The following is a 27,868-nucleotide window of genomic DNA, read 5'->3' on the forward strand; positions in this document are numbered from 1 at the left end:
ATTTCAACAACGATGTATGTAACCTATTTCATAACCTACATGAACTGTGGCTTAGACATAAGCCTGTAATGGATATGGCACTATGCTATCGTTACAGCAGCCACTGATTAGAAACGCGCGCGCCCATTTGTGACTGCAGAAGCAGACAGACGCTCGCGACAGAGAAGTCGTTGCCGTGGCAACCAGTCCAAAGTGATGATGCAAACGGAGGCTGGACGATGACGGACTTCGCTTGAATTCATGACGGGAGGAATTAAGGTGGACCAACACAACGCAAACTACAAACCTTTACACCCCTCAGCTCTTTACTGACCACGACCATTTCTAAAAGAATATGTCATGTACGAGGCATATTGTGTTTACAACTCGCGCTCGGTATTTAGCAACAGTAGCTTGCTAATCTCATTAAATCATATCGTACGATGTTCCCCAGAAACGTTTTATGAAGTCCAATGAAGCTGTTATATTACAAATTAATAAAACATTCCTCACATAAAACAATAACATTAACTCAAATAGCACAATTTGATAATGAAACAATACATAAAGGGCTTTTAAATGTACAGAAAGTTAACCACCAGTGTTGCACTCTTCACATTACAGATGGTGATTCGCTTTCTCATGGTGTGGAACAGATTGGAGACTCTAATTCTTCTCAGGAACACACGTCACAGTTTGTGCCCTGTTTGATTAATGAAGAAAAAATATATACTTCAACCCTTTTTTTCTGTATAGCCTATATTTCCATATACACATTCTCCATTTATAATATTTATTTACACCTACATTATTGTCAGCTATGTTCAGCCATCCTTAAGGCACCACCATGAGCTTAGGGGGGCAAAGAGAGCCAGCGAGAGAGGGACGGGGAGGGGGGCGAAGGAGGGGAATAGCTGCAGGCATTACTGAATTAGAGAATCCACAGAGACACACACACACACACACACACTGAGAGAGAGGGAGAGGGAGAGAGGCAATCTCACAAACAGCATCACTCTCAGCTTGACGGAACGACAGTGAACAGAATAGGGAAGCGAACAGAAGAGCAGCATTAGGCAACAAGACAAAGATGAGGTTGATTAGACAGCAGTGAAATTACCTGAGGGGGAAATAAAAGAGGGGATAGACGGAGAGAGGAAAAGAGGAGTGTGGGTTTTAATCCTTTTGGCATGTGAGAGTATCTCTGAGTGCAGTGGTCACCCTGTGTGTGAGTGTGTGCTGCAGAGTTTGTTGGTGGTGTTGGGACGCTTTGAACTGGAATGTATCTGAACTAACCTCAGGGGACTTTCGGGAAGACACCATGCTGGGCAAGGATTACATGCTCGCCATCATCATCGTCAACTATGACGGTAGGTGCACGGATGCATCTACACTTTCCCCTCCTCTTTGTTCTCTCTCTGCTTAGTGCACTCTCTACTACTTAGGCGTCGAAGTGAGAGGAAGAGTTTCTCTTCATCTCCAGACATTGTCTGTTGTTCACACGCTCCGCCGCTCGCTCACTTATGACTTTAACTAGCCTACAGGTGCTGTGTCATACTAGACCCACCCGACTTTTTTAAGACCCTGTTTTTGAGACTTAATTTCGCTGGAATTAATTACGAGGAGTTTTGCATCGATTGGTTTTCACACTCCAGACCAACACAATCTAAAAAAAAGTTGAAATTGAGAGGTTTGCCTGTTGATATTGTTGAGGGCCAGGCGTACAAGGGTTCATGGACAATGTCACCTGTGAGGTTTTGTTGGGATTATGCATCTGTTGGAGGATTAGATCATAGAAACACACATAACATGAAGACCAGTAAACTTTCCATGTGGTAGAGCTTGATATTGTTGCAATCATTTTGAATGATTTATACAAAGAGCTCCAACTGAAAATACTGGTTTATTAATAATTGTTGCAGCCTCCTGAGGTTGTGCCAAATGTGATACATTTAACTATTATAATCAAAACAACGTATCTAGTGAGCCGTGATGCTAAAAGTTGCTTCCAAAAGTGTTCAAATGAAACTTCCTAGTTATAGTGGGCTGATATGTTGAGTTTTCATCATAAACAACAACAGAAGATAATATTAACGGGATCTTAGATGGTTGTTGACCAGTAAACCATCACGTTACATGAAATAATATTCATATTCTGTTCAAAGGGGATGAGATTGACGAAAAGTTGATGTCCTGTGGTGTGACATGCTAAAACTCAATCTAAAACTCTATATTATTGACATGTCTATGCAAAAATTATTTATTCAGAGACTACATGGAATATAATGAAAATAATGTCACATCACAGGACCATTTAAAATGAACCACTGAAGCAAAAAAGTTGATTATAATGGTACGCCTAAAATATCAGAGGACCCAAAATATGCACTTTGTTTAATAGACTCATATAAATTTGAACCTAAAACCGTGACGTTTATGATAAAAAGGACACATTATGCATCAAATACCCTGTATATGTACAAAGGGAGAAACTGTCCTCACCGCGTCCTACCCACGTCATCACTCTTAAAATAACTTCAGTTAAACACACAGAGAGAGGTGGTGTGTGTGAGAATGAATGTTTGTCTGTTGTCTCTGTACGAGACACATTGAGTGATGGAATCGCTTCTCCAAAGGCAAAGGCATGGACACTAAGGCACTTAGGCACAATGCTGAGTGAACGCTGATGGCAGGAGCTCCTGTAGATGATGTGCAGGAATCGATTGCACTTGCTGCAAATTTTCTTTACTTAATCAATTTTGTTGTACTTTCATTTACTGAAATGCTGCCCGCCTCCATGTGCGGATGTCTCCACAAGGGTGTCCCAAATAAAATGCTGTGTCTTGCTTCTTGATTTATTGAAGGCCCAAGGATTAAGTCCCAGATGGGTTTTTAGATCCACCTCTATTCTTAATCTTCCCGGTCTGACCTCACACGGACATATCTGAATTGGGATTATCTGACCACAGACATAACGCCATCGGGATTATTTTTCCCCAGATGTAGCTACAATTCTCTCTTTCTGCTTCTCTCTTTCTCTCATTTGTCCTGACAGATTTCAAAACTGGACATATTGGAGCTTTGTCCTTTTCTTGGCTTTTCGCAACATTCCCCTTTTTCTTCCAATAGTGCTTCTTGGGTTTTTAAAACCTGTTTCTAATTGTTTTTTAAACAACTGTTTTTGCGTAGCAATGCATCTGCTATTACATTGCTAATGCTAATACAGCGTTAGCACTGTGTTGTTTGGTACAAGCACAAAAAAAGACATGAAATTCAAAATTCAGTAATTGAATTTTGCATGTGGGTAAATGATTTTATAATGATTACAAGTTGTCCACGTGGATTCACTACACTGACCAACAGAAAGCTCCTTGGTTTGAAAGAGACTTTTCTGATTGAAAGGATTAGAAAAAACCTTACACACAAGACAAACTAAGAGGACTAGAAACAGGTGTGCTAATGAATCAGTAGCCATGGTAACAAATGAGGAGCGGGGAAGTGGGGAACATAGGAACAGCACACAGAAAACTAACTTGCCATGACCAATAGAAAGCTTCTTGGTTTAAAAGTGACTTCTGTGTGAGATGTGCTTCATACATACAGAATTGACATTACACAATAGACCAATTTTGCCCCCCAAAAATGTTGTTTTTGGTAATGTGTTGCATCTTAAATCTGTAGTGTAGAAGGGTTATAACCATAGACTGTAAAAAAATATTTACAAAGCGTCTGTGACGTCACCCATAGACTTTCTGAAGACCAGTTTTGAGGCTGTTTATGGGGGGTATGGGCGGCACCATACTGGAAAATCTTGAGAAATACAAAATACAAATGTTCAGAAAGGATACAGAGGTGGTATGATGTGTTGTGTCAGATCATGGCCGAGACATCAAATTCCACTTGGCGCAGCCCATTATCAGCTGTCAATCAAAGTTAATCGCCCTTATTTATCATACATTTAATATCTAAATATGATCTAAACTAACAAATTAGAAAAAATTCACCCCCCTCACAGTTGTCAGGCACTCGGAACCTATCCAAAAATACAATAAAAGTCCATGGGACCAACCTGTAAACATATGAATTTATGCTGTGAAAATACTGGTCTATTGATATTTGCTCCCTTTTGGGACCTCCCTCTAGCGGATTTTAGATGTATTGCAGTTTTTCGCACTTCCGGGTAGGCTTCATGTTTCAGATTAGAATGTTGCCGCTTCGTTATAAACCAGGGTGACAGCAACCGTAACCAAGGGTTAAGAGTAAAGTAAACACTTTACGTCTCTCTCTCTCTATTGTAAATTCGTCTCAGGCCCCGTTCACACTACTGCGTTTTCGTTTAAAAAGGGAGAATTAAAACGAATACGATCTCCGTCCACACCAGCGGTTTATCTGCGTATTAGAATTGATCTCCTTCCACATTAAAACGACTGAAAACGTGGATCACGTGATCCTTCACCAACACTGGGCATGTGCGTGCCGGTAAAGTCCTCCGTTTTGTCCCGTCTACACTAAATCGCCCTCCGGAGATTCAAAACGCAAAACGGAGCTGCTGCGTTTCTAAACGTCTCGTTTTAGGCGTCCATTTTAGTCTGGGCGGGAGATGCAAACGTAGAAAAAAGTCTCTGTTTTTTAAAACGAAAACGCAGTAGTGTGGATGGGGCCTCGGTGTTCTTTATCTCACACTTTAGCTTTACTTTGAAAGTGAAAAATCTATGGTTTGCAATCAGTGCCTTTTATTACAGTTGTTTCAGTGGCTCATGGGAGTCAGGAGTGGTCAGTACTGATTGGCCACGTGAGAGCTCAGACATATTGTTTTTTTAGACTCTTTAGTTGTCTGTGGTTACTCTCAAATGTATCTGGGTGTCAAGTTATTATGTGTCTTCTTTACTATTCAAGTGGTTTTCTGGAATAACGTCAAACATTTGTGGTTCTTGAATTGCAAGTATTGCATAAACAGGTTTAACGCCAACTCATATGTCGTGTTGAGGAGAGGTGTGATTACTTTTCTAAGACTTTATGCATACCATAGAGACTATAAGACTATTTTTGGAAGCAGCCACTTTGCAACACCCTAGCAATCACCCAGAACACCCTAGCAAATGCAATAACATGACAGCAATATGCTTTAAACTGTTTAGCAATATGGCAACCACCCAGAACTAGCATTGTGCGCAGGCAAGCAAATGTACTCAAACATTAAACTCTGAGATGCAGAGTGCCAAGAGCATGTATTAATGTCAGACTTTGTCAACATGGTGCCACTAACTAGGTTTTCTTGCACCATATTGGACACAATCATTATGTAACAGTTTCTATAGGGACTGGATCATGCAGTGCAGGTTTTCTCAGGAGATCATCAATAATTCACAAACATCCTCTTCTCAACCCCTCCACCCCCCGATCTGTTGTTATCGCTTCATCCCCATGACATAGCCTTGAAGTTGTTAGTGGGTGCGTGATGGGAACTGCGGCACCACCTACGTGCGAAAAGCTGTGACAATTACAGGAAGTGATGCCGTGTCTCACTATACCATTAGGAGTTCATAACCCACACTTTTTCTTGAAACCACAGACTTGCATTTGAGATTCGTATGTCTGCAGACATGATGTATCATGTAATATAATGTGTGTATATTATGCTGCAGGTAGAATATTTCCTCTTGGAATATCCATTAATATTCATCTACCTGCCCCAGAGCCTGAAACAAGTGAGGCATCTGCGTTTCAGCATGCATCCACTCATAGCACTTTTATTAAAACCGCCTTCAGCTCCAAACGTAAGAAGACATCAGTACAGGTGCACTGAATGTGGACCAGAATTAGACTGAGGATAACCTTTATTCTTCCTTCAGCCTTTTTCTGCCTGTGTTTTATTTCCGCTGACAGCACAGCTACTGTAGCCAGCCCAAAACACTAAAAATGTCATGGTAACACAGTGCGATTATTATGGCCTGTCAGGAGCGGAGGCGAGGGGTGGCTTGTGAAAAAGAGGAGTTCGATCTGGACATGATTGATGATCTCTTGGGAGGGCCGCAGACACACAAACATTCACAAAGACGTTTATATGCTGCCACTGCTGGAAAACGACTTGAATTTCACTCGAAAAAAATCAGTATGAACCCTGATAACAGTCTAAGCCATTAGATAAATCAGCTTATAGGTGTAAAAATGGTCATCTAGTAAGCCTCAGGACTGCAACATGTTTAATTGGATTGAAGTAGATTTGAGGTGTTGGTTTAGAGGGTAAACCCACAGTCCTTTGTGTTGTAAGATTATTGTGGCTTTAACAGGACTCTCCGAGCTCAGAAATCTGTTGAAAGCACATCTTCTTCACTTAGTGCCCTGTCAGTCCTGTTTATATAGCACATTCTCAGAAAACATACACCACACAGTCATTTTTGAGTTTATGTATTTTTAAACAAATTAATTTTTTTTTTCAATCACAATTGTGTGCAAAAAAATAAGCTCTAAATGGAGTAGTTCACTTTTAAAAAAGCTTTTGCTGGTAATTTACTCACCCCCTTGTCTCTCCAAGATGTCCATGTCTTTCTTTCTTCAGTCGAAAAGAAATTAAGGTTTTCCCAGGATTTTTCTCCATATAATGGACTTCAGTGGGAACCAAACGATTCAAGGTCCAAAAGACAGTTTCAGTACAAACGATTCCAGACAATGAATAAGGGTCTTATCAAGCAAAATGATCGCTCATTTAAAAAAATTAACCAAATGACGCGAAAAAAGATTCGTTCATTTTGATAAATGAGTTCGAACAGGAGAGTCACGAACGCGCATCACAGAACAGAGCAAGGTGACCATTTGAGCTTATAGAACTTAAACTTTGTTATTTATTTATTAAAAGAGCAATCGTTTCACTTGATAAGACCCTTATTCATCGTCTGAAATCGTTTAAAGCCCTTTGAACATTTTTCAGTTTGTATTGAAAGTGTCTTTTAGACCTTGAACCGTTTGGTTCCCATTGAAGTCCATTATATGGAGAAAAATCCTGGAATGTTTTCATCAAAAACCTTAATTTGTTTTCGACTGAAGAAAGAAAGACACGGACATCTTGGATGACATGGGGGTGAGTAAATTATCAGCAAAAGTTTTTTAAAAGTGAACTACTCCTTTAATATAACTACACAAATACAAACAGTGAGGATAAAAACAATAACAGCTGCATAAATAAAGTCAGCAAACAACCAAACAATAAGCCTGTATCCGTATCTGCGTAATTTATTCATGTTGCAATGCATGCTGAGAACTCACAGATCAGCTGTTCAGCATAATGTGCGTTAGAAAGGTCCAATATCTATTGTCAGCCACAGCTCACAAGAAATCATTTGTATACCAAACACTCGTACTGATGTGTGTAAAAATCTATTCTAACTAGACTAGTGCAAAGGGGCTTCCTTAACGAATCAACATTTTAAATGAATGTGCAAATGTCATTTGTGAAATGTCACTATGAGACTGTCAGTGTCAGAGGCAACTCTTATACCCGTGCCCAGGCAATCTCGTCTCACTACTGACCCAGTTCTAGTAACACGCACACACGCTTATAGTCTTGTTTTCTCCCCAAACGTCCCCTCCAGCCTCCCGCATTGTGTTTTTTAGTGAGAGTGGACAGGGCTCTCCAGATGCATTGTGTTAAATGATTCTCTCAGGCTAGAGATAAATTCAGACACATATAATTCAGCAGACAGAGCTGCTCTTTCTCGCTTGCTGTTCTGCCAGTCGCCCTATGCCTTTATCTCAGGCTCTAAATCAGAGACGTGACAGGTCTTTGACATAGATGAACACTGTAAAAATGCTGTCATTTTACCGAGAAAAGAATGTGAAAATGCTACAGTTAAAACCTGCCCATTGGTTCTAACAGTACTGTCAAATATTTGGTTGTGTGAATTACTATATAATTTATAAAATGTATTAATTGTGTAATATTCAACATGAAAATGCATTTACAGTAAAATATTGTTAAATTTAGTTTTTAGTTTTTTTTAGTCGCCTTATATTTTACAGTGAAAAACAAAACAAGGACATTCCTTGAGGTCCCTACATGATGCATCACATTCACATCTGATTATATTTTATTTACATCGGGGTTTTTTTTGCTATTTATGTCGATTAGGGTCTTTAGTGTTACATTTTATGTTGTTTAAGTCATATTAATTTCATTATTTTAGTTATCTGATGGTGGTTCACACTGTGCATATATACACAGTGATGATGAGATGATAACGAACTGGTGAGATGACAACTGACGACTGGCGGGAAAAAATACTTTTTTTTAACACAAACTGAAAGTCCAGAAGGCCCTGTTTACACGAGAATGGTTCCGGGTGAAAACGTAAAAATATTTCATCGGATGTGCCTTTCGTTTACACGGCGACGGCGTTTTGGGGGCTTAAAAACGCAAAAAAAAGTGAAACCACCCTCCAGAGTGGAAATGTTAAAAACGCTCCACCGACGCGTTCCCATGTAAAGGGTAAAAACTCAAAAGTCTGCTTGACAGTGAAGGTTGTACGCAGGCGCGCGGACTTGGTGTTGTTGTGTGGCAGTGCTTCACATCGCCACCTAGCCGTCTGGAGTGCATACTACATTGAATTTCACACACTTTTGCGTCACCGTATGCACGCGGATTTCCCACCCAAAACGCTTGTCTAAACGCAGAATAAAAAGTGATAACGCAACGCCACTTTTGCGTTTTCTTTTCTGTATCGTAGCCCCAAACATAGCCCAAGAAATCAGAAACTAAGAACAAGCAAATCTGCTTGTGTGTGTGACAGACACTAGACACTTATTGTTAGCTGACAACATAATACAATTATTTAATAGTATTTAATAAAATAAAAGATGGCAAGCAATGTGCCCACCTTTGCAAATGACAGTCATTCCAATTCTGTGAAAATGTGTTTTTGCTGAGTTGTACAAGCATGTAAAGCTAATAATAGGGTTATTCACAAAATACAAAAATGCAGATTAACAAAAATAATCTGTAACACTTAACAATAAGGTCTCATTTGTTTACATTAGTTAATGTGTTAGTTAACATGACCTAACTTTGAACAATATATTTTTACAGCTCTAATTGTCTAATTGTTTGTTAACGTTAGTTAACAGTGCGTTAACTAGTGTTAACAGAGACAAACCTTCTGATTTTAATAATGTATTAGTAAATGTTGAAAGCATTACCTAAGATTAATAAACCTCGTATGTGTATTGTTTATCGTTAGTTCATGTGAACTAATGTAGTTTACTAATAACGCATGAAACCTTATTGTAAAGTGTTAATAAATACAATTTGTAATAATATTAAAAAGGCATGGCATAATAAAATCCGATAACAGATGCAGAAGTTACATATGGGAAATGTTTGTGTGAGAGGGACAGGGTGATAGATAAGATATAATACAAATGAACATTAGTCCAGCTCTTTTTTTATAAGACAGAGCTGCTTTTAGATTTGACCTCATTTTAGGCTGTGTCATGTGGGCAGATTAGGGCCTGGTCTGTCTCTCATGAGTAAATCTGAGCCCATCACTGCAGTGACCTCACCCCAGTGTGTGTGCGTGTGTTTGAGGGCTGTTTGCTCTCTGTTGGGAATTGTAACATGGCACATTTACAAGAATCTTGCATGCTGCCCTCAAACTAGCATGTGAAATGTTTATAACATTTTATTTCAGGTACGGATTAATCCAGTAATCCATTCTCTTTGCAGATAACATCTGGAATGATCAGAGTCTGGAGCTGGATTCGGATCTTCCTCCCGGATGGCGCACCATACGTGACAGCACTGGCACCTATTACTGGCACGTGCCCACGGGCACCACTCAATGGCAGCATCCCTCCTACAGCGCAGAGGAGGAACAAAACACCATTAACGGCATCACTGCCAGCCAGATCAAGGTGAGATACTCTGATCTGTGTGTGTGTGGGGGGCTCTGTGTGTGTTTCTGTCAGTCATCACATCTCCACACTTGATGTCTTCAGACTGCAGTGGATGGTAGGCGGGATTCAAGAGGAAGACTGACTGAAAACCCGCTACCCTCGCTGAGCGAAAGGTGAGGGAGTCACACATACGCCGAGATGTTTCTATGAAACTAGACTTTAAAACATGCGAACCAAAGTGTGTGAAGCTCAATGTGATTTAAACAAGTTGGAGATGCTCTTGGATGTTCTTGGAACATCCTTGTTGAAATAAAATGATTTCATTAGGATTAGGATAATAGTCTTGTTATCAGCCATTAGGGTTAGGATACAAGGGGTTGTTTGACTGAAATGTTGTTCCAGAATAATGACTGGCTGATTGTATAATATTCCACTTATTACACACCTTTTTTTTAAGCCTGTAGTAAAGGAAAATCACTAATTAGATCTTATAAAAAATCTCCGACAGCAATTAAAGTAAATCGAAAGCAGTTTTTTAATATAATCTCCTGCATCTCAGATTTTTCTTGTGAAAAAAATACCCCAGTAATTACTGTTATTATATGCTAACTGTCTCATTCGTGTCCATTTTTATGTCTCCTAAGGAATTCGAGGAGAAACATCTGAGCTGAAGTTTAAACTTAAATTAGAAAAAAATAGAAGTATGAAAGAAAAACGTCTAAGCTATATCGTTTCCCTCTGGGCAGTTACATCAGTCCGTTTTTGTAATCACACCATGCCATGTTTTTGAATCAAGTATTCCATAGCGCAGTGCAATAAACAATTTCCATTTATGTGCACACATTTGATAAAAGTCATTAAGTCTCCCCCTGAGAAGACATTCACCAAGCCACAAAATATTTTGTTAACCCTTAAAGGAGTAGTTCACTTTTAAAAAACACTTTTGCTGATAATTTACTCACCCCCATGTCATCCAAGATGTCCATGTCTTTCCTTCTTCAGTCGAAAAGAAATTAAGGTTTTTGATGAAAACATTCCTGGATTTTCTCAATATAATGGACTTCATTGGGAACCAAACGGTTCAAGGTCCAAATGAGAGTTTCAGTACAGCTTCAAAGGGCTTTAAACAACACCAGATGATGAATAAGTGACTTATCTACGACCCTTCGAGTCATGACTCGAAAAAAGAGTTCGAACAGGAGAGTCACGAACCCTCATCACAGAACAGAGCAAGGCGAGCATTTGTGATTATAAAACTTAAACTTTTTTATTTATTTTTTAAATAAGCGATCGTTTCGCTTGATAAGACCCTTAATTCATCGTCTGGAATCGTTTAAAGCCCCTTAAACAGTTTGCAGTTTGCACTGAAACTCTCATTTGGACCTTGAACCGTTTGGTTCCCACTGAAGTCCATTATATGGAGAAAATCCTGGAATGTTTTCATCATAAACCTTATATTCTTTTCAACTGAACTGAAGAAAGAAAGAAATGGACATCTTGGATGACATGGGGGTGAGTAAACTATCAGCAAACTTTTCTTTTTTTTTAAAGTGAACTACTCCTTTAAATACATGTTTTGCCAATCATCGACCCGGATCTAAATCTAACACAGATAGATCTCTAACTAGCACAATAGTATAAAACTCTCACAATCACAATTACAAAAGATTAAAATAAATATTTCATTACCTTTTTGAACTTGTAAGGGTTAATACTTACAATATTACATACATCGGGTCGCTATAAACATTTACAGACTGTTATATCGATTTAATTAGACATTTTCATTTGAAGAATGTCTTTGTTATATTGTTTATAATGAATAGATCAAATATTAGTAATAAGAAGGTTGATGTCTAAATTAAAAATAAAACGAGTGGCCAGGGTATTAAACAACGTCCACAAGGTATGTGTTTAAGAGTTAAAAATGTGTCTTCACCTAAATTATCACGATTGTTTTAATGTGTTGGGTGTAGTAACACATTACCCATGAGTGTGTCAATTAGCATTCTTGATGCAAATGAAACACTGGCACAGCTTAGCAGCCAAACACACACATACAATTTAAGCCAAATTCCCCTTCTGGTGCTCTGGAGATGAAAAAGCACATTTTCTTTCCATTCGTTCCCTCATTTGTTTACCCCACTATTGAAGCCTTTAGACGTCTAATTGGACAAACATTGCTATAACTGAAGATGTTAATACCTGAACAGATGTCTTTAGACAGCCACTCAGGTGTGGCCTTTACGACTGTGGGACGGAGTGCTAAACTTTAGCTTTGGCTAACCTCCAAACACTCTGATATCAGGCCACGAGGCCCCAGTCACGCTAATGCTTGAACATAAGCGAGCACTCACCTGGGGAATTATGAACACTGAGGAGAGTTTCTCCACATTTTGTAGTACAAAACGTGGTCTTTGCCAGGGAAGGACAAAATACTGTGAACAAATTTATGTATCATGTCATTGACTGACCTTTCCAATGACTTTGTTCGGCTGTGATTGTATTATTGTTTGGGAATTGTTGACAGCTACAGGGAATGCAATTACCTTCACATATATTGTCAGCACCTCGAGGCGGCATAACACAACAGAGCACAAAATTATACTCTGGCTTTAAGTCAGTCCCTCCAGGATTTCACGATTTTTTTTTTGTGATTTTTGCGATCAAAATGACTGATTTTGTGGTGGTAATTTCCAAAAATTTGTGAAAAAATTTGCGATTTATATTTAACATTTACCATAATAGTATTCAGTCCTTCCAGAAAAACACAGAGTTTTTTTTGTGATTGTTGTGGGCAAAAATTGATTGATTATGCGGCCAGTTTTCTTTAAAAATGCGATGGAATATGTGGGATATTTATGCAATTTTATGCGATGAAATTGCTGGAATTTACAAAAATTGAGGGAACTTGCAAAAATTGCGGTTTGATGAAAAAGAGAAAAAAAGTGATTCCCCCAACATCCTGTTAATAAAAGAGTCATTTCTTATTACTTCCTTTGATAAGCAAGCATACTACATCATAGAAAGTGCTGGGAATATTTAATTTCTCATCTTGTTTTATTTCAGACTGTAAAGGCCAATTTATACTTCTGCGTAGGGTGCGCGCAGTAGGTACGGCGTAGCATACGCACAGACGCGTCCCATACCGCGTACCCTTCCGCGTTGCCTGACGCGCACCTCTTCAAAAATGTAACTACACGTCGCGACGACGCGGACCGCAAGATCGGTGATTGGTCGGCTTGGTAGCATCGTATTTCCTCATACGCATTTCCGCACGTACCTTCTCCTCCGACGTCTTCTCTCATTTCTGCCTTTCAGTTTTAGTAATTTCACTAAAATGAACTGTTTTTCCACCCCAATAAGCTCCAACTCCAACATGATCCACTCTCTTTCAGTCGCTATTGCTTGTAGTAATCTAGCCGCGAGGAATCTAAACACAGTGGAACATTAAAACCCTCCGCCGCCTCCTAGCGTTTCGGAGCAGTACTGCAGAGCAACCAATACCTGAACGCAGAAGTATAAATGCTCACAACGGCGTCGCCTACGTGCGTAGCCAACGCCGTACACTACGGCGTACCCTCGACGCAGAAGTATAAATCAGCCTTAAGAGTGTAAATAAGGTGTGGCCCCTTTAAGAGCTGCGCGCTCCCTGTTGAACTGTCGAACACCCCATGTGTGCGGGTAATTTCTGTTTGATGCTACTACTTTTATCTTATGTTGTTTATTAAGTAACAATGTGACAGTAGAACGTTCGACAGACAGTTATACGAGTTGGATTTGTGAGATGTCAATCGCCTCCGTGAGTCTGTCTGGCGTCGCTTAATTGCGTCACTTGATAACGTTCCCATGGAAACAGGGGGAAATGGCTGCTCTTATGTGAAGCAAACGCAACATTTTTCAACTTTCTGCTAAGATACATGTGACTTTTTTTTGCAACGAAAATGCGAGGATTATGAAATTATGCAAACCCCGCATATTTTGCACGGAAATCGGCAATTTATGCGGCCAAAGTGAGGCGTATTTGAAAAAATGCGGCCCCCGCATAAATATGCGGACTTTGGCTGATTTTGCATTGAATTCAGCGATCGCATAATCGCGTTTTTCTGGAGGGACTGTTAAGTTCAGACACCTGATTGCCATTTTTAATTTATTAATAAGCGTAATCAATTATTAATTCCACTGAGACAAAGTCCTCAATAAAGGACTTTCTATTTTATAGCTCTTTTTTCTATATAATTTTCCTCTGCGGGACCTCTGTATGCTCAAAATGCTCTGGACAAAGCTGAGAGTGATAATTATAGGGGCTGTTTCTTGTTTACAGGACAAAATGGGCTTGTCTAGAGCTTTCAGTTGAACTCCAAACAGGAAAATAAGTGTTCAGCATCTCAAGACTTAATCTGTGTTCCTATTTATTTTTGTCTGCTGAAATGAGCCCAGTATTTAATTATGGGTCATTATCATAATGATGTGCTCTCTTGCTCTGCTTCAGGCCCTCCTGGCAGGAAGAGTATTTCTGTGCCAACATGGATCCCGACTCCAAGGTAGAATCATGCTGCGTGCTGGCCTAATACTGTTCAACATGTACAATTTATAACTGTTTTCTCTGCTGTTAGTCACTGTGACCCACAAATATCACACTTGAGATAAAGCACATCCTGAGGTAACCACTGAGGGTCAGAGTTGAAAAGGAGCATCAGTCAGAGAATGTTTAGTGATTCAGTGTGTGTGCATGTAGAAAGTGCAGGGCTATGACCTCTAAAAGCACAAGGGATGCAATTTTAAGACACAGCTTTATTGAGTCTGTGTAAAATGATCCTAGGAAGGGTCATAGATGCATTCTCTGTACAAAACATTATAAACTAAATCCCAAGATGCTTCAGGGGGCTTGTCATCATTACTGTATGTGTACTGGGAGTTATATTTGATAGAAGCAAGAAACCCAGAGGTACGACATTATAAAACATCCTACCTGTAATCACTGTAATAGAAATGGATGTAATCCAGAATGACAACATGAACCGAATGTACGCAATGGCCCCATCTAATTAAATTATTAAAATTAAACTATTTAGATAAATATCACTGAATTACTTTTCTCGAAATTGTGTCCTTATTTATTGTAATTGTGCGACTAGATGGCTTACATTTGGTACTTTATATTTCAGTTTAGACTTTAAATATCACAATATAACTTTATTTCTTGTGATTGTTTGTGACTTTTTTTAATATTTCTTTTAATTGTGTGACTACAGTAGAAGCCAATAGTGATGTCTGGATGGGATATTTGTTTTTAATAACCTTACAAAGTCTGATTAAACCATAAAAAATATGACAAATATTTTAAATATGAGGGAAGAACAAAACGCTTCAATAATCAATAATTCATATTGTTGTTTTTGCATGTTTTCATAATTTCTTTATATGACATCTTGGCCAATTAAGTCTGCACAATTTGGCATGTTTCATTATGTTATCAGTTATCAAAAATAAAACAACTGACTCTAAGCACAACAACGCAAACATTATATTTAACAGGTATATATATATGTATTCTGTTAAATAAACATACTATTTAACAGGTATATATATATATATATATTAGGGCTGTGCAAAAATTAATTGCGATTAATCACATCCAAAATAAAAGTCTGTGTTTACATAATATATTTGTTTGTGCTGTATATAATAATATAAACACACATGCATGTATATATTTAAGAAAATGTGTTATTCGTATATAAAATATTTATATTTATATAATATAGATTATGTATTTATATACATATACAGAATTTAAGCACAAATAATTCTTAAATATATACATGCATGCATAGGTATTTATATATACAAAATAATTATATACAGCACACATATATACACATATATATTATATTATGTAAATATATATATATATATATATATATATATATATATATATATATATATATATATATATATATATATATATATATATTCCTAATTATAACTTTATGACCCGGTATTACAGCCAAGGCTTAAGATTAGGCCAGGAATAGTTGTAACTTTACTTGTGTGACCTAATGTGACTTTAGATTCTCACAATATACCTTATTACATTTGTTTACATTTTACATGGTAATACAAAGAGTGGAAAGGTTTCTCAGAAGTATTAGGGAGATCCAACTCACTATTAATGCCAATGGATTTAGCAACAAGTGTCAACATATTTTTCATCATATATTATCTCTCTAAACTAAAGTAAGTAGGCCTACTGTTCTCTTCATTTGTCTTACAGTGTTTTGCTGTGCGTTCTCTGGGTTGGGTTGAGATCCCAGAGGAAGAGCTGACCCCTGGCAAGAGCAGTCTGGCGGTGAACAACTGCATCCAGCAGCTCTCTCACAGTAAAGCAGAGGGCCGGGACGCAGTTGGCGCCTGGGGAGAGGTGAGAGCTGCCTAGACTCGTACATAAGTGACTTAGAATAGATGTGCTTAGCTGGGGCCTACCAATGTCCTTGGAGGTCCGTTGAATTCATTCAGACTGGCGTAATAGCACTACTAGCATTAACACATTGTTGCCACATACTGCTGAATGTTTTGGTATTTGCATTAGCAATTTTCATAAGGCTTACACGCTATTTTACAATTCAGTTTGAAATCACCTCAGGTTAGCGCAGTTAGCATAGCTCTTACTGAAGGTCGCAACCACTCAATGCATACGTGTGTGTGTGTGTGTTCAGGGTCAGGATATGATGATGGTGCTCAAGAAGGACACTCTCAGTCTTATGGACCCTGTGGACCGCAGCCTCATCCATTGCCAGCCCATAATCAACATCCGTGTATGGGGGGTGGGCTGCAACAATGGCAGGTAGACTGACCTGTACCGTTCTTCTATTTCTGGGTCTAAATTTCCTCAGTTTTTCTCCTTTTCAATGCTATCACACAGAATAATATGGATTTCTGCAGAGACTCTATTCACTACAGTTTAACAGAAAACGTATGAGCCCGCTAAATGAAAAATGGCCTGTACAGCCCTTCAGTTCATCATATTTCCTCATTCAGCGACGGGCAGTGGCAGGTTTTTAAATAAAGAGTGCTTTTTTTTAAATTTACGCCTAGTGAAGCCCAGTGTAGCTCGAGTTTCAGTTTTCCTGTAAAACGAAGAGCCGTTGATGATGACTATTTGCAGTCCAAGCTATAATAGGAAATGTTTTGCATGGACTGTGTTGTTTTTGTTTTGGATTTGTGTGTTGTTGAAAGCTTTAATTACTAAATAAAAAATTAATATAAAATTACTGGCTTACGCTGAGAGAGAAGAGTAGCTCCCCTTGTGAAAAACAAGTGCACTTAATTGTATTAAATGTAAAATTGTACTTGCAGATAATGTACATAAGGAGTAGTTCACTTTTAAAAAAACTTTTGCTGATAATTTACTCACCCCCATGTCATCTAAGATGTCCATGTCTTTCTTTCTTCAGTCGAAAAGAAATTAAGGTTTTTGATGAAAACATTCCAGGATTTTTCTCCTTATAATGGACTTCAATGGGGACCAAACGGTTCAAGATCCAAATGAGAGTTTCAGTGCAGCTTCAAAGGGCTTTAAACGATTCCAGACGATGAATAAGGGTCTTATCAAGCGAAACGATCGCTCATTTAAAAAAAAAAAAATTAAGTTTTATAAGCTCAAATGGTTGCCTTGCTCAGTTAGGGTGTGATGCACGTTTGTGACTCTCCTGTTCGAACTCGTTCGTCAAAATGAACGAATCTTTTCCCGAGTTAACTCGTTCATTTCGTTCGTTGAATGAACCAAATGACACGAAAAAAGATTCGTTCATATTGATGAACGAGTTCGAACAGGAGAGTCACAAATGTGCGTCACAGAGCAACAGAGCGAGCATTTGTGCACATAAAACTTGAACTTTGTTATTTATTTATTAAATGAGCGATCGTTTCACTTGATAAGACGCTTATTCATTGTCTGAAATCATTTAAAGCCCTTTCAACAGTTTGCAGTTTGCACTGAAAGTGTCTTTTGGACCTTGAACCGTTTGGTTCCCAATGAAGTCCATTATATGGAGAAAATCCTGGAATGTTTTCATCAAAAACCTTAATTTATTTTCGACTGAAGAAAGAAAGACATGGACATCTTGGATGACATGAGGGTGAGTAAATTATCAGCAAAAGTTTTTTCAAAAGTGAACAACTCCTTTAAAGAGAGTACACTTTCATGACAATGTTTTTTTTTTAATTAAGTTTAAGTACTCTGTGATAATGTGAAATACACTTATTTTGATGTGTTGACTCACATACTAAAGAACATGGAAAGTACTTGATTTATAAATTTTACTGTAGTGTCATTCGATACAAGTTAATGTATTTTAAATGATTCAGGATGCTCTTTTAAAGTATATTATTTCTGTAATAAGTACTGTTTTTAAAAGTATGCTAAAATTAAGCATAGCGTCAGTTCTGGCAGGTCACGTTAGTCAAGCTCACACCAGTTGACACTCAGCTGATCCACGCCTATCTATAGGAATATGACGCCTATCACTGTATACATATGTAAGCTCCTTCAGTATTATTAACAGATATCCTGTTTCTCAGGAGAGAATTACCCTACCCACCTCTCGCCTAGTCAGGATTTGGCATTCTGATTCCCCTTTGAATCAGAATAAATTCTTGAATTATGTTGTGCATTAAAATCTTTATTAATTAATGATATCTGCAACACATTCATGTTGGTTCTGTTCTGTTCTTGCCGTTCTCGCCCAGAACAGAACCATACCGGCAATCCAAACTGTGTGCTAACTGTCAATCGTATTTGACGATAGTGGTCCTGACTTCTTTTTCACAAGGGTCTATAGCTTGCTAAAATATTCCTCGCTTCTTTTGCATTATTTGAACTATTATTAACCTTTGTTTCCTTTTTCTTTTTTTAAACCACCACTCGTGAAAACAGAGACAGGTAATAACTGCACTTTCTTTTTTCAATTAGACCTAGAAAACAGTGATGTCTCGTAATGTTGTGAAGTAGTGCTCCTCAGTAGCCATGTTTTCTCTCATTTCTTTACTGTGCATCTCAGGTTGTGCAAATTGTACTAAATGCAAAACGTTTTTGTTTTTTTTAACCGACAATGATACATTTATTGAAATGTTCGCTTTGCTTCGCATGTCCCTCCCCAATCAATAAATGCAGATGATTTAGCAATGATGGACCAATCAGAGTCTCAGTATTCATGACATTTTGGGGTTTTGTCAAATGTGTGATTAGTTTTTAATGGGACAATCACTAGAGCATGTTGGCATGTGCCAATGACATCGCCTGTACGCCTTATTCATATTGTGAAAATGTGCTCAGATCACAAATCCAAAAATAGACCCTGACTAAGTGTACTAGTGAACCCTGAGCTCTTTCATCACTGAGATGACTATATTCACACAATGAAGGTTTCCATCTGTCTCTTTTCTAACCAGACAAACTCATCTGTTATTCTGTTTGACTCGCATGTAGTTGAGAGTAAACGAGTGCTGGATTTCGCAAGCATCAGTATGCTGTGTGAGCTTGAGCTGCACGCCGTATGAAGCACCACTGCTCTACATTTCTCCAATGCAATATTCATGAATAAAACATTCTCTTTGAAGAAGCCAGAGCATGCAGCTTTAGGTATTGAAGAATCAGAGGGCTTGAACCGTTGCATTGCATATAGAATTGGAAAATCATACTGCCCAGAAATGCCGATCGATTGTATTTATAGAACATTGACACCCGATATTGCTGCGAACACTCGGCTAAGAGAGACTTTCTGAGGTTAATGTGAAGAGATTTAGTGAAGAACAATTAAGGTTGAGAGTTGGTTTAGCATCACTTTAAAATACCCAGCTGGCTATTGTCATGTTCTGCTTGCAATGGTTTTTGTCCTATTTTTATTTCAGCCCTAGCCTTAGAAGTACGGAGCCCCCCTAGTCCCACTTTGGCAAAAAAAAAAAAATTAAGATTTCGTACTATCTTCTCGTGGCCTCAAGATAATAACTCGTGGCCTCAAGATACTGACTTGAGGCCACGAGATAGTATCTTGAGGCCACGAGTTACTTATCTTGTGGCCACGAGATAGTAGTTTGTGTTTACATAATATATGTGGGTGCACTGTGTATAATTATTTTGTGTGTATATATATATAAATACATACACATGCATGTATATTTAAGAAAAAAATATTTATATATAAAATATTTATATTTATAAATAATATAAATTATATATAAATCTACATACAGTAAATACATGAAAATATTTCTTAAATATATACAAGCATGTGTGTGTATGTACGTATATATATATATATATATATATATATATATATATATGAAGAGTTCAGATGCAAAAGCCTCTAAGTGCCATTTGAAATTTTCTTCTAAAATGACCATTTTTATCAAGCTTGTATATTTAAGTTCAGTAATTTCACTTAAATGACAACTAATAGGTAATCTTCATTGCCATTTAAGTGAAATTACTGAACTTAAATATACAAGCTTGATAAAAATGATCATTTTAGAAGAAAATTTCAAATGGCACTTAGAGGCTTTTGCATCTGAACTCTTCATATATAAAATAATTATACACAGTGCACCCACATATATTATGTAAACACCAACTTTTATTTTGGATGCGATTAAACGTGATTAATCGTTTGATAGCCCTACTAAAAATGTAATTATTTTAAAACAAAATAACATTTACCATTCTTTTCATGACCATATATGACTGATTATATATATAACATTTTAATGTGGATATTATGTTTAGTGTTTCTATCAGGCTGTTAGAATAAGCACTGTGATGAGTATTTACTCCGTTCTCCTGGCATCCGTAGGGACTTTGCCTTTGTGGCCAGTGATAAAGACACCTGCATGCTCAAGTGCCACGTGTTCCGCTGCAATGCTCCAGCCAAGACCATCGCATCTGCCCTGCATGAGATGTGCTCCAAGGTAAAATCACATGATCCTGATAAATCTGTTGTCATCATTAACATTAGCATATTGTCAAAAATATCCATATTTCAAAGATGGTGGTTTGTTTCCACAGATCATGGCAGAGAAGGCAGTGAAGCAGCCCTCAATGGCCCGTTCTCTCACCATGGAGAGTATCTCCCCAGAGGACTTGCCCCTCCAAGGTAAAACACCTGCCTTTTTGAGAAAGTGGGATCTTTTAAAGCAAATTGATTGGATGAGTCAGCTGCAAATTGTATTCTTTCATGAGACTATTTGATTTATGCTTTCCAGTTGACTTTTTGGAATCAGTGAGGCAGAGGGTGCAGAAGTTTGAGGTGGAGTACATTGGAAACCTGCCTGTATCCAGAGCAATGGGTGAGTGTGATTTGGGCCATTGCACGGCGGTATTTCCGGTGAAGGTGTAAGGATGCTCGATAACTTCCGCCGATCTTAGAGTCCAATGCAATACCGAGAATTTATATTGAATTTTATACTCCATGGTTATAATAAAGAAACGTTAGTCACAAAAACAGATAAAACAGACACCCCTCGTTGTGTTTATGCTTCTTTTGAAAAAATGTATTAAATAAACATAACTATATTTAAAATTACATCTAAACGTATATGTACGTTTCGATTCAAAGACGGGAGGACAGTAAATTTGGAAGTAATAAACCTGTTTTTCTCGGTTTTCCTCCGCTTTAATCTCCACAACGGGAATTGGACGAGCATCCTTGCGTCAAATGCGGAACTTATGCGTGCATATAGCCCATTGTAGCAGGCTGAGAGCCGTGGGAACGGTGTGAGACCGGTGGCGCGAGTGCTAATGAGCTCGGTCTCGACTCCCACTGAGGAGCTCTGCAAGGATAAAAGGAGGAGTGATGACAGTGAAGGATGAGAGAGGACTAGGCCTGGACTTTATGTTCGGTTTATGTTGTGTTGTTACAGTTTTAAGAGATCAGAATCTCTCAAGAAACCCTAGCTTAAAGGAATACTCCACATTTTTCTTGGAAATAGGTTCATTTTACAACTCCCTCAGGGTTAAACATTTGAGTTTTACCGTTTTCAAATCCACTCAGCCGATTTTCTGATATTTAGAAGAATAACAGTAACCAGACAGTTTCTGGTCTCATTGACTTCCATAGTAGGAAAAAAATATACTATGGAAGTCAATAAGACCAAAAACTGTATGGTTACTGATATTCTTCTAAATATCAGAAAATCGGCTGAATGGATTCGAAAACGATAAAACCCAACTGTTTAAGTCTGGGGGAGTGGTAAAATGAGCCTATTTACCAAAAAAAGTGGAATATCCCTTTAAATATCAAACAAAGTCATGTTTGCACCTGAGTGAATGTGATTACACCAAGTACAAAATGTACAAAATGTTTGTTGGTCCTGGAACAACACTCCAATCAACCAATCCAATCAGATTTGAGGGACAAGTTTACAGTTTATGTCAAGTTTAGGCTTACGACCATCATGGTTAGGTGCTTCTACGCCATTTCCCTCTGTTTTTAGGGATAACTTATGGGTAGGGGTAGATTTAGGTGTGGGGATAGGGTTAAGATTACATTTTTTGGACAGGAATGTTGTTCCAGGATCAAGAAAATATGTTGATCCATGAACATGTCTTAGCAAAATCACAGGGACCTGCTAGGGATGTTTTGTATGGGTTTGTGGTTAATGTGTTTTTTATGTTTATGCTGACAGGAATGGAAGTGTTGAACAGAGCTATTGAGAGTATCATCCACTCCAGAGACAGAGATGAGTGGGAGCCGATAGTCATCCATGTGTCAGATAAATTTCTGTCTTTATGGAGAGGAGAGGTGAGAGTATATACTAGCTAGCTTAACATCAAAAAAAAATCATGTATACCACCTGAGTGAATGTGATTCCACCAAGTACAAAATGTACTTTTTTGGGACAACTTTTTGGGACAACATTTTTTGGGAGTTTAAAATAAATGATCACACATGAAAAGTTCATTAAACATGAAATGGAAAGTCAAGTAGAGTGCACTTCATTTTTTGGGTAGCCTACAGTGACCAGTGCAGTATGCTCTTTGCATACTTCTCATAGTATATTTGCTATGTACTGCAGTAATAGAATGAGTAGTATGTTTTCTTCACTTTACTTTCCCCTCTTGCTTTATTTCAGGATGGAGATGACCCATTTTGGGAATGCCAAGTACGTTACTTAACTTTCCTAGGTGTGGGTCATGACACACACACGTTTGCAGTCATAGTGGATGCTGGAACCCAGCGCTTTGAGTGCCATGTGTTCTGGTGTGAGCCCGATGCTGGGATCATCTCTGAGGCAGTTCAGGCTGCATGCATGGTGAGGCAATACTACATTTATTTGACTTTCAATCCATCACAAAATATCCCACACTTAAGTCATAGTTTCATAGAAGTCAATGCAAAATAGTTCACGCTTTCTAAATGTCTGCTGCCCCCTTCAGGTCCAATACCAGAAGTGTTTGGTTGCACAAACTCCTCCTATGAGGCCCAAAATGTGGCGGGCCGGCTCCAAAGTCAAACGAGCCAACTCCATGGACGGCTCCAGCTTCCCGCTCCGACTCCAAGGACACACGCCTTCCAAAATGGCCCCTCCCAGCGTGAAGAAGGGCATGTTGGCATTTTTTGAGACATTCCGTAACAAACAGTCTGCCGTACCCACACCCTAACAACAGCGCTTCTGCTTTAAAGAGGGGGAAAGATGAAAGGAATGAAGAAACATGAAGCTGAGATATACAAGTATCCTTTGCCTTTGGCATTTTTAAAAAACAATTTAACTTAAAAACTGAAGTTCACCTGTACGACCTCACAAAAAACAACCCACCTAATTGCCCATAATAACAGTGTTTTAGAGGACTGACATATCTGAATGTAGGTGTGCAGAACAGTGTTTAAATGACATTGAGGTGCTGTGAAAGAACAGCAAAAATGTTCTGTAGTTCAAATGCTGTTATACAAAAGTTAGTTCCTGTCCTAAAATTTGATTGGTATAACGCTAATGAACTCCGGACTGACAGACACCAACCAACACCAACAAGCATGCTTGACCACTTGCTGTTGGTTGACGCTACTTTTGAATGTTCTATCAGCATTTGTCGGGTCATGGAGTGTCTGAGAAGTGTTGGTCCGTGTTTGTCAGATTAGTCAACACTTATTTTTGATGTAAGAGCGGACATGGGCATTTGTAAATTGTATGCGAGAGGGTTTCGGAGTTAACCGCTTCCAGTTATTTTAGTTAATTATGCTCCTTGATATTGCAAACTGGCATTTGTTATCATATTATTTTAATATACTATCAATCATAAACACAATGGTTTGTAGAGCAAATAGATTTACCGTTCTTTACACTTTGTTATTCTACAAGTTATTTGCCTATGAATCGGATGTCTTGCACATTCACAAGAAATACTGAGTACAGATTAACCTATAGAGTACAAATGTTCTGGTGGACCTTAAAGTAGTTCACTTTTGCTGATAATTTACTTACCCTCATTTCATCCAAGATGTCCATGTCATCCTGTATTCAGTCGAAAAGAAATTAAGGTTTTGGATGAAAACATTCCATGTACTTTTTCCGAGTCAATTCGTTTGTTTCGTTCGTTGAGTGAATCAAATGACTTGGAAAAAGATTTGTTCATTTTGATGAACGAGTCACAAAGGTGCGTCACAGATCAGAGCAAGGCGAGCATTTGAGCTTATACAACTTAAACTTTGTTATTTATTTATTAAATGAGCGATCGTTTCGCTTGATAAGAACCTTATTCATCGTCTGGAACCGTTTAAAGCCCTTTGAACAGTTTGCAGTTTGCACTGAAACTGTCTTTTGGACCTTGAACTGTTTGGTTCCCATTGAAGTCCATTATATGGAGAAAAATCCTGGAATGTTTTCATCAAAAACCTTAATTTCTTTTCGACTGAAGAAAGAAAGACATGGACATCTTGGATGACACGGGGGTGAGTAAATTATCAGCAAACGTTTTTTGAAAAGTGAACTACTCCTTTAAGCCAAAAGTATACTAATGCCATGCACTTTCCACGGATGTCATTTTTCTCATCAGCACCGTCCTCTGATGTTACCACACAATTGACTTGTGCGCACAACAGCGCCTGTGTGAAGGAGCAGAACACAGAAAATTAAGTATAACTGGGCATTTATTTTAACTTTTACCCTTACTTTGTCCACATAGACAAAAAATCGGGCATGGTGTAAGCTGTAGACATCAGCAAAGGACATCAGTCCACGAACTAGAGCGGATCTTGGAAAAATATACTTTCGGCTTAAGTCATTGCATCACTGACTCAACTGTGTATTGCTCAGAAACACAAAGGTTGATTCTGCTTTCATTGTTTTTCATTGGCGGAGCAAGAAAAGAGAAAGTAAACTGTGAAGTTTTATCACACACGCGCAAAAGTACGAGTGAAATAGGATCCATTTTTGAAGAAACAATAACTCGAATCCAACAAGTAACATCGAATAACCCTGGACTCTGTACAACCTCAGAATCAGAAGTCAGAGCATCTAAAATTTTCTAATCTTATTGCACAAGTTGTTATTGCGCAATGTGTGATATTATTTGATAACAAGTATCGATGTACAGTGAGTCACCTAATTCTTGTATGACTAATATGTAGACAGTAGAGATGTTCCCTTTAGGTCACATTTATGTTCAAAAAGTAAATTTAGCTTCAAACCTAATAGGAGTATATTCGTATATTAACAGTAAAATGTTTGTGAGATGTTGTTCGCTGTTCTAATACACCTTAAAAATCAGTTTAAGCTCAGAATATTCAAGGTCGTTATTCATCTTGAGCAAACGAAGCAATCTTCACACACAACAGAAAGACCTCAATTAACCTAGTGCAAGAGTCGTGCTTTAGATAGACCCTGCTTTTGTCACTTTTACTCTTTCTATATTGTGAGAACAGCATATGAGGAGATATCAATGGCCCCGAAATAAAGTCACACAACTCTTGTTAAATGCTGGTTTAGTGCCACCGATGCATGGTTTTGCACATGCTTGACAATTCGAGGCTTCGCTTGGGGACTTGCCAACACAGGCAGGGGGCTTTAGAGCTTTAAAAACGAACTAAGTTTGTACTTGTAAAATTCAAGACACGGTAAAGGTGCGGCCACATTCATCGTGGTTCAGGGACTTTTCCCCACACAGAACTGTGCTTCATGCATGGCTCCCCTGTTGACAAATGCACGTGAAAATTCACTCATGTGACCGTGCCTGCAGAACATGTGATTTACTCAAAGTCTGTGCAGATCTTCACGATAGTATCCACAGGAACGAACCATTGAGCCCTATTATTCGCATTGAATGTAATAAGCTCTTTTTAAAAAAGCTCTTTGAAACTCGATCTCAGCGCATGTTGATCTGAGATGCCCACTTGAATGCCACTGAAGGATATCTAATATGCAACTGCTCCTTCCCTTACTAAAAAAAAAAAAAAACTCACATGTATTATATCACAAATGAACTCAGGTCTCCTTAATGCTAAAATAAAGGGGGGAAGTAGAGAAGGGGACGACTCTTCAGCATGTAAAATCCTTGAGAACAGAGTTTAACTGATAATCTTGAGCCCTGTTTACTCCTGCTGTTAAGATGCACAAGTAGACCAGCGAGACACATTCCCATTTACACCTGGTGTTTTAATCCGTCTCTTTTGTCCACTTTAAACCACTTCTGGCTTGGTTTCTTCGAGGGGAGGGTTTATGGGTGTTTTTTTCATAATTTTCGAATGAACAAAATGGGCTCGCGCAATTTACATAAACTCCGCAAGACCACACAGTGGACTAGAAAGACGTTTTTAACTCTAGATTAGACGTTTTTCATCTTCAAACCAAACTTGGGTCCTTTTGTGTTGTGTTGTCTGACCACATGAGCGGTTACACTACGAAAGCAATCCGGTCGAATGCGTTTGCGACTAGCTCTGGAAGTGGTCGAAAGTGGACAAGCTTAAAGGGATAGTTCACTTTGAAATTAATTTTTTGATATGTTTTAGCTTACCTCAAGGGCATCCAAGATGTAGGTGTCTTTGTTTCCACAGTAGTTTCAATTTTGATATTTTTAGGTCAAACCGTTCTTGTCGTTCAGTCATATAATGGAGGTATATGGTCACCACCGCTCGTTTCATTGATCGCCTAAGACACAAAACGAGCGGTGGTGACCATAGACCTCCATTATATGACTGACAGACAAGAACGGTTTGACCTAAAAATATCAAAATTGAAACTGTGGAAACAAAGACACCTACATCTTGGATGCCCTTGAGGTAAGCTAAAACACACCAAAAAATAATTTCAATGTGAACTATCCCTTTAAAACGCTTTAGACTGCGTTTACACCTGTATTTAGCATCGTCCATTTGCGACCAAAACGCATCTTAATACCAGTTGTAAACAGGGCATTAGTTAATGCTCATGTAGCACCTGTTTCTTTTCTTTTTCCTGTTTATACTCTCTGTAAAGAAATCTCTCTATATATATATTTGCAGTATTTCAGTACAAAACTAGGATGTCATGTAAATGGTTTTGTATTATTCTTTGTGTTTGTTATTATTGTTGTTATTAATCAGATTGACATCGACCTGAATCCACCATTTGGTGGAGTGTGTTGGGACATTAAACTGCTTCAGACTCTGGCTCTGTTCTCATTCATTTGTGCAATCTTCAAATCCCTCTTCTCCTTCTGTTTGTTATGTCCAGGACAATGTTAATTTGTGTATTATTCCATCGAGTTCTTTCAAGTTAAAAGTCGTTGGCATGGATAGAATCCTCCTTTTCTAAACTGGGCTCTTGTTGTTTTGTGCCCAGACTCTGGTGTCGGTGTCAGAGCCAGGGATCAGCTTTTTTTTTTTTTTTTTTTTTACATTTTAACAAAAAGTATGCAATAAAAAGCACACGCATATACTTCAAATGTATATAATTTAATTTATACATTGACAAAGTCAATATTCCCTGTCATTTGAAAGACTTCCACAACAATCAATGACTTCTTCATCTCTGCCAT

The 27,868-nt window shown here is 38.3% G+C and overlaps 1 protein-coding gene across 1 annotated transcript; it reads left to right on the top strand.

Moving 5' to 3' along the window:
* The first annotated feature begins 884 nt into the window (after nucleotides 1-884).
* On the top strand, nucleotides 885-27,500 carry apbb3 (amyloid beta precursor protein binding family B member 3). Its single transcript, XM_039693933.2, has 12 exons — nucleotides 885-1,349; nucleotides 9,695-9,882; nucleotides 9,967-10,037; nucleotides 14,357-14,408; nucleotides 16,142-16,288; nucleotides 16,584-16,711; nucleotides 20,715-20,829; nucleotides 20,927-21,014; nucleotides 21,124-21,207; nucleotides 22,546-22,661; nucleotides 22,993-23,172; nucleotides 23,297-27,500. Exons 1-12 carry the CDS (start codon nucleotides 1,301-1,303, stop codon nucleotides 23,519-23,521), a joined length of 1,443 nt encoding a protein of 480 aa, XP_039549867.2. The 5' UTR covers nucleotides 885-1,300; the 3' UTR covers nucleotides 23,522-27,500.
* Nucleotides 27,501-27,868: the final 368 nt, after the last annotated feature.

This window comes from Pimephales promelas, chromosome 19 (genome assembly GCF_988280905.1).
Source record: "Pimephales promelas chromosome 19, fPimPro1.hap1.1, whole genome shotgun sequence".
Classification (NCBI taxonomy): Eukaryota; Metazoa; Chordata; class Actinopteri; order Cypriniformes; family Leuciscidae; genus Pimephales; species Pimephales promelas.

Bases quoted from the DNA above. Each gene is read 5' to 3' on its own strand.
- apbb3 (XM_039693933.2), top strand. From the start codon at position 1,301: ATGCTGGGCAAGGATTACATGCTCGCCATCATCATCGTCAACTATGAC. The intron at 9,883-9,966 runs GTGAGATACTCT...TGATGTCTTCAG, and splicing joins TCACTGCCAGCCAGATCAAG to ACTGCAGTGGATGGTAGGCG. The intron at 22,662-22,992 runs GTGAGAGTATAT...GCTTTATTTCAG, and splicing joins TGTCTTTATGGAGAGGAGAG to GATGGAGATGACCCATTTTG.